Raw genomic sequence first — 7,856 nt, 5'->3', positions numbered from 1 at the left:
TGGTAGGCGTACCACCCGATCCCATTTCATCATATCTCGTGGTAGGCGTACCACCCGATCCCATTTCATCATATCTCGTGGTAGGCGTACCACCCGATCCCATTTCACAAGCCAACACAAAATCACAAGGAGTCCCGGCAAGGGAAACAAAGCAATATAATAACTTCCCGGTAAGGGAACAACAGTATCAAGTCAAACATCCCGTCAAGGGAGATTCAGCTATAACCAATCTTAATTCAATTTCTACTCATCTCAGCTAACACCAAAATACCCAGCCATAAGTACTTTCCACAAAACAAACTCAATTATTACTCAAGGTCGAGAACCATAAATTTAAAGCATCCATAGTATCATTTAAGAATATAATAATTTGCAATTTAAGACTCACGGTCATGCTCGACACCAATGTATAGATACTCGTCACCATGCCTATACGTCGTACTCAACAAGAAACAAATAGCAAATAGGACTCAACTCCTAATCCCTCAAGCTAAGGTTAGACCGGACACTTACCTCAAACTTCCACGGCCAACTCAAGCCTCAAACACCGCCTTTCCTTTCAAATTCGGCTCCAACCCAATCGAATCTATACATAATCGACTTAATAACATCAATAAATGCTAAACAATCCAATCCCAATGTTTAATTATAGTTTTCCAATCATTCTTCTCAAAAACCCAAAAATCGACCCCGGGCCCGCTTGGTCAAAATACGAGGTTCGGACCAAAATCAAATCACCCATTCACCCACGACCCCAAATATATAATTATTTCCAGAATTCGACCCCAAAACAAGGTCTAAATCACAATTAATCAAAAATCGCTAGTTCTACCCAAATCCCTAATTTTCTACCCTTATTCACATGATTTAGGCCTAGAAATCTAATGGGTATTAATGGAAAATGAAGAAAATGAGTTAAAGATTACTTACCCAAGAGATTATGGTGAAGATTTGCTTCAAAAATCGCCTAAGAGCTTTGGAGAAGAAGAAGTTTGTGAAATTTTCATAAAATCCCGTAATGCTACTGTTTTGGGTCTTTTAAAATAACTGGGCAAAAACACTCATCGCGTTTGCGACAGGCCCATCGCGTACGCGATGAGTCAGGCCTGTTAGACCTTCGCGTTCGTGGAACAGGGCTCGCGTTCATGGAGCTTTGGCTCCTCAAGCCTACGCTTTCGCGGGCCAGATCTCGCGTTCGCGATGAACAAAAAAGTGACCCCTCCACAAAGCCTTACGCGTTCGCAAGTGGAGGGACGCGTTCGCGAAGGGTCTTCCCCCTCAGCTTCGCGTTCGCGTCTCAACCTTCGCGTTCGCGAAGAAGAAATTGGGCGCCTGGGATTTTTGCCTTACGCGTTCGCGAGTGGATGCACGCGAACGCGAAGGGTAAAATCCCTGGGCACTAACAGCAGAAATCTGCAACTTTTTTCTCAAGTTCAAAACTTCCCGAATCACCTCCGAAACACAGCCGAGCCCTCGGGGTTCCTAACCAAACATAGGTACTAACTCAACAACATCATACGAACTTATCCGTGCGATCAAATCACCAAAATAACCTCAATAACAGTGAATCAAACCTCAAAATCAAGAAATTTTTCTCAAACTTCATCAAGTATCAAATTTAGCAATTTAGGTCCGAATCACGTCAAACGACGTCCGTTTTTCACCAAATTTTACAGAAACATCTTAAATCATATATAAGACCTGTACCGGGCATCGGAACCAAAATACGAGCCCGATAACAATACTTTCTAATCAAATTTCATTTCAAATTTCCTTAAACAATTTCCTTTAAAAATTCATTTCTCGGGCTTGGGACCTCGGAATTCGATTCCGGGCATACGCCTAGATCCCATATTTTACTACGGACCCTCCGGGACAGTCAAATTACGGGTCCGGGTCCGTTTACCCAAAACGTTGACAAAAGTCAAATTTATTCATTTTATAGTCAAACCGTATCATTTTTCACAGATTTTTATATTTAAGCTTTCCGGCTACGCGCCCGGACTGCGCACACAAATCGAGGTGACTCCAAATGAGGTTTTTATGGCCTCGAAAATACAGAATTAAATTTGAAAAGCAAGAAAGGTCATCACAATGTTAGTGGCTTTGTAGATAGAGGTTCATTTTTTACAGTATGTCAGAGGCCTTGGCGGCCCATATGTATTCATATTTTATGAACGATAGTTATTGATACAGTGTTCGTCCACTTACAGTTACACATTACAAGATGTGGCCATGTTGACCCGTGATAGTCAGAAGAAAAAAAATGAGTTACAAAGTGGCTCGCTCGGGCCAGTACGGCACCGGGTGCCAGCCACACCTCACCAGGTTTGGGGCGTGACAAAGTGGTATCAGAGCGGGTCGTGTCCTAGAAAGTCTACAAAGCCGTGCCTAGTAGAGTCTCACTTATGGGTGTGTTGCGCGCCACATTTATAATTGAGAGGCTATATGGGATCTAGGAAATGTTACCCTTCTTTTGTTTCCAGATCGTGCCATAGAGCTAAGTCGTAAGAAGTCCGTATGAAGCTTTCACCAAATTTTGTATGCACCAGAGGTGTAGATATCACAGTAGAGCTTTAAGGCGTAATTTCCACCTATGTGGAAGGGAGGTTATGAAAGCAACAGAAGATACGATGCGATATTGAAAGGTAAGTAAGATAAATGTGAAGAAGATACGAGATACTCAAGTACAAAAGATTGTGAATAGTCGAGACTTCAAATAGAGGTTGGGTTTTAGTTTATTTTACAGAGGAGACCCTACTGAAAATTTTGTAAATCTCTGAGAGTTAATATTCGAGGACAAATGTTTCTAAAAGGGGGAAGGATGTTACATCCCGTACTTTAATATTAGGATAAGTCGTAGTAATCCATATGAGCTCGAAAGGATTAAGAGCATTCATGAGATTATAAAGGATTCGTTACTATGTTATTGTAAGACCCCGTAAGTTTAACAACATTGATACCGTTATATACATTTGATATGGTATTTTGAGTGGAATATTTTGTGTAAAAAGTTTAATAAAAAACATGATTTTATATAGTTATGAATATTATTACTTTCGAATATGCTTTAAATTATACACATAATATGAGAAAGTTTATGAAATTTTCTTTATTGTAAAGATAGAAAATATTTATTCACAAGAAAAGAAGGTTATCTTTTACCATTTTAAGAATTAAGCATACGAAAATTTATACTTTTTTTATGAGATTAGAAAAATTATAAGTTGAGAAAATATATGTATTTTTACATGGATATTTTAATGAAATAATAATGTATATATAGATTTTATATGGTACCACATGACCATGATAGTAAAGTATATTATTGTAAGGTGTATAAAGTGTCTTAAAAGTGAGTAGAATTTTAAGTAATTTGAGATAATTCTTAATTATGTGGGTAATTGATTAACTATTGGATAAGTTTAAGAAGGCTTAACGTGGCAGCAAGACATGTAAATCAAAGTGACTCTTACATTCATTAAATAGGTGGCATTCGTCAACAAATCCATGCAGGTAAAAGCTTAAGACATTCTTTCTTCTGTTTATTAAATAGATCAAGTGCTTGATGATTTTATTTGTTTTTACAGAAAATAATGATAATGTTGAAGTTACTTAGTTCCTCTCTCTAATCTTCAAGAAAGATACTGAACAAAACTTTTTTCAATGGATTCTCATGATCAGTACAGGAATTATAAGTTCCAAATGGCATGTAAAAGTTGTTCATTTTGTTTCCCAATTGAGGATGTGAAATTTTGCAAGAATAGTTCTAATATATTGTTAATTAACGTACTTATATAATAAAACGTGAGAAATTTGGTATACTTATTTCCTTTCCTTCCATTCACTTTTTGAGGATATAATTATAACATATATATCAAGCAACGTTGTTAGCAAGAGAAATACATTTGTTGCTTCTTCTCAACAAGATTAGAAATCGCCCTTGAGAAATTTGAGCTACAAAGGTAGAAATATCCTTTTACACTAAAGCAAAACATGAAGAAGACTAGTTTTGGCATACAAGATTGAGGAAATTGTTCACATATACAAGTAGGAAGTTGACATTAAAAGTATGTTAAGGCTATCCCTTCTTTCCTTTTGGCATGATTCAAGTAACGATACGTAAACGTAATGCTATTTCATAAGTGTTTCTACTCTTAGCAGTTAAGGATGTCTATGTTAGTTATTCCTGTAAACTGATATTCAAGCATGTCTAAGTATGTCCCTAAGTCCCTAATGAGGTATATGATAGAGATGTTAATGTTTGTAATATAGTGAGTACATGCATCTTCATGCATTTACCACCGTGCTATAGTCGGTCGGGCAGTTACCACCAGTTGGGCAGTTATGTATCATTATTTACCACCGGTTGGGCAGTCATACATATTCATTTACCACCGAGCTACGGTCAGTCGGGCAGTCATCCATTTACCAACGAGCTACGACCGGTTGGTTAGTTACATATTTACCATCGACTACGGCCGGTCGAGTAGTCATGCATTTACTACCGCGCTACGGCCGGTCGGGCACACTTGGGGATTCGATGATAAAGATCAGACAACGATCTCACTTTCCTTGGTTACCACTGATCAGTTGGGCAATCATGCATAATACGATATGGATAAGAGTCTCAAAGAGAAGCATTATATATATATATAAGTTTAAGAAGGTTTAATGTGACAGCAAGACATGTAAATTAACATTCATTAAATAGGTGGCATTCATCAACAAATCCTTGCAGGTAAAAGCTTAAGACATTCTTTCTTCTGTTTATTAAATTGATCAAGTGCTTGATGATTTTATTTGTTTTTACAGAAAATAATGATAATGTTGAAGTTACTTAGTTCCTGTCTCTAATCTTCAAGAAAGATACAGAAGAAAACCTTCTTCAATGGATTCTCAAGATCACTACAGGAATTACAAGTTCCAATTGGCATTTAAAAGTTGTTCATTTTTTTTCCCAATTGAGGATGTGAAATTTTGCTAGAATTAGTTCTAATATATTGTTAATTAACGTACTTACATAATAAAACGTGAGAAATTTGGTATTCTTATTTCCTTCCCTTCCATTCACTTTTTGAGGATATACTTATAACATATATATCAAGCAACGTTGTTAGCCAGAGAAATCCATTTGTTGCTTCTTCTCAACAAGATTAGAAATGGCCCTTGAGAAATTTAAGCTACAAAGGTAGAAATATCTCTTTACACTAAATCAAAACATGAAGAAGACTAGTTTTGGCATACAAGATTGAGGAGATTGTTCACATATACAAGTAGAAAGTTTGACATTAAAGGTATGTTAAGGCTATCCCTTCTTCCTTTTGGAATGATCCAAGTAATGTTACGTAAACGTAATGCTATTTCATAAGTGTTTCTACTCTTAGCAGTTAAGGATGTCTATGTTAGTTATTCCTGTAAACTGATATTCATGCATGTCTAAGTAAGTCATTAAGTCCCTAATGAGGTATATGATAGAGATGTTAATGTTTGTAATATAGTGAGTAAATGCATCATGCATTTACCACCGTGCTATGGCCGGTCGGGCAGTTACCATCGGTTGGGCAGTTATGTATCATTATTTACCACCGGTTGGGCAGTCATGCATATTCATTTACCAATGAGCTACGGCCGGTCGGGTAGTGATGCATTTACTACCGCGCTACGGCCGGTCGGGCAGTTACACTGATCAGTTGGGCAGTCACGCATCATACGATATGGATAAGAGTCTCAAAGAGAAGCATTATATATATATATATATATATATAAGTATAATAAGTATGCATATACAGTGGCACTTCAGAGGTTCGGGTTGAGTCATTTACTCCATGTTTCTTTTATATCCTTTATATGCTTATTTACATGCCTTACATACTCGGTACATTATTCATACTAACGTCTTTTTTATTGTGGACGCTGCATTCATGCCTGCAGGTATAGATAATCAGTTTGGCAAACCCTCATAGTAGACGAGATATGCATTCAGTGAAGCATCGGTAAGACTCCACCTCACTCGGAGTGCAGCCGAGTCTATGAGTCATCATTTCAGAATATTGCTACAGACTTATGGGTAGGCCGGTACCCTATTCCATTTGATGTCAAATAATCTTAGAGGCTTTGTAGACAAAGGTTCATTTTGTACAGTATGTCAGATGCCTTGGCGGCCCATATGTATTCATATTTTAAGAACGATAGTTATTGATACAATGTTCGCCCACTTACAGTTACACATTACAAGTTGTGGCCATGCTGGCCCATGATACTTAGAAGAAAAAAAAAAGAGTTACAGAGTGGTTCGCTCGGGCCAGTACGGCACCGGGTGCCAGCCACGCCTCCTCAGGTTTGGGGTGTGACATCAACGTCACTGCATTGACTTGAGGATTTTTCTCTATATCACTTGGAAGAGCTCCAGCAGGTCTAGTATTCTGATTGTTAGCCATCTGCCCAAACTGCCTCTCTAGATTTTTGAATTCTGTGCGCAATTGCTGATTGTCTATCAAGAGCTTTTTCATCATGTCAGTCAAACTCTCATCTGCTTGATGTTGGGGTTGAGGTGGACGATTATAATTTCCTGAGGCCTGATATTCTGTTTTCGACCCCAAGAGAAGTTAGGATTATTCCTCCAGTTCGGATTGTATGTACTACCATATTGAGCATTTTGATTCATCGGCCCTCTAGCTTGTTGCCCCACGTAGTGGATAGATTCAGGATTTATGGGACATATGTCACTTGTGTGACCTTCACCACATAACTCGTAGCAAGTAGACATCTGTTGCACATGTTGCATCTGTTGTGCTTGGTTCATTGTCATTTTATTCATCTGATTCGCTAGTCTCGCTATATCTGCCCTCATTGCTGAGAAGTCATCAAGCTCGATCAAACCTGCTGCCTTTTGTTTAAGTGCTCTTCGTGGTTCCCCATCTCCTTGCCAATTATTATCATTAGCAGGATCTGGATCTTAGTCTTGCCATGCAACTACCCCCACATGCTGAATCAAGATTCATCTTTGATGCCTTGTCCAACTCATCAACAAAAGTGTGACCCAACACCTCATCAGTCTGACAATGGTGTGGGCAGTCTCTGAGTAGCTTCTTGTATCTTTCCCAAGCTTGTCGAAGAGTCTCGCCATCTCGTTGTTGAAACCCAAGAAGCTGGCTCCTCAGTGACTTTGTCTTCTTTGTAGGAAAAAACTTGATTAACAATTTCCTTGCAAGATCGTCCCAATTGTGGATTGAGTTCGCGGGCTCCTTTTGTAACCATTCCTTAGCTTCTCCCAGCAGTGAAAGGGAAACAGTGTCAGCCTGACATAGTCCTTGGAAACGTTCGGATAATAGTAAGTGTCTGTAATTTACAGGAAGTTCTTAATGTGCATCTGCGGGTCTTCATGAGATAAGCCAACATATTGCCCTGTGGATTGAATCAATTGTACCATGTACTGTTTGAGTTCAAAATGACCCGTGATATCAGGCTTCACAATCGCCTGAGTCATATTAGCTAGATTGGGCCTTGCAGCTTCTATCACCGGACGCTCTTCACTACCTGCCATCTCTACTGGTTATGGTTGAACTACGATGCCCAACTCTCATTCAATTCTAGTTCTAGCTTCGACTTCCCTCCTCACTCTATGAAGGGTTCGTTCGATTTCAGGATCAAGAGGAAGGAGATTGTTTGCGCTTCTACTCCTCCGCATCCAAGAGAAGAGCCTATGTTAACACAAACAAGGCAAACAGAAAATTAAAACTTGAACAAATAACGAATAAAAGCTTAACTTAACTAAACAATAAATAACTAAGTCCCCAGCAACGACGCCAAAAACTTGTTGAGACCAAACACACACACAAGTATACGTGGTCGTC

The 7,856-nt window shown here is 38.6% G+C and overlaps 1 protein-coding gene across 1 annotated transcript in view; it reads right to left on the bottom strand.

Annotated features, from left to right (window-relative positions):
- Positions 1-7,546, bottom strand: part of LOC109241362 — a 22,889-nt gene extending 15,343 nt beyond the window's left edge. The window contains exons 1-4 of the mRNA XM_019408098.1: positions 7,430-7,546; positions 6,980-7,301; positions 6,646-6,924; positions 6,375-6,586 (exon numbers count right to left, since the gene is read on the bottom strand). Coding sequence (XP_019263643.1) covers positions 6,375-6,586; positions 6,646-6,924; positions 6,980-7,301; positions 7,430-7,546 — 930 coding nt within the window. The remainder of the gene's footprint in view (positions 1-6,374; positions 6,587-6,645; positions 6,925-6,979; positions 7,302-7,429) is intronic.
- Positions 7,547-7,856: the final 310 nt, after the last annotated feature.

This window comes from Nicotiana attenuata, unplaced genomic scaffold (genome assembly GCF_001879085.1).
Source record: "Nicotiana attenuata strain UT unplaced genomic scaffold, NIATTr2, whole genome shotgun sequence".
Classification (NCBI taxonomy): domain Eukaryota; kingdom Viridiplantae; phylum Streptophyta; class Magnoliopsida; order Solanales; family Solanaceae; genus Nicotiana; species Nicotiana attenuata.
This window is presented reverse-complemented; position numbering and strand designations above follow the sequence as displayed.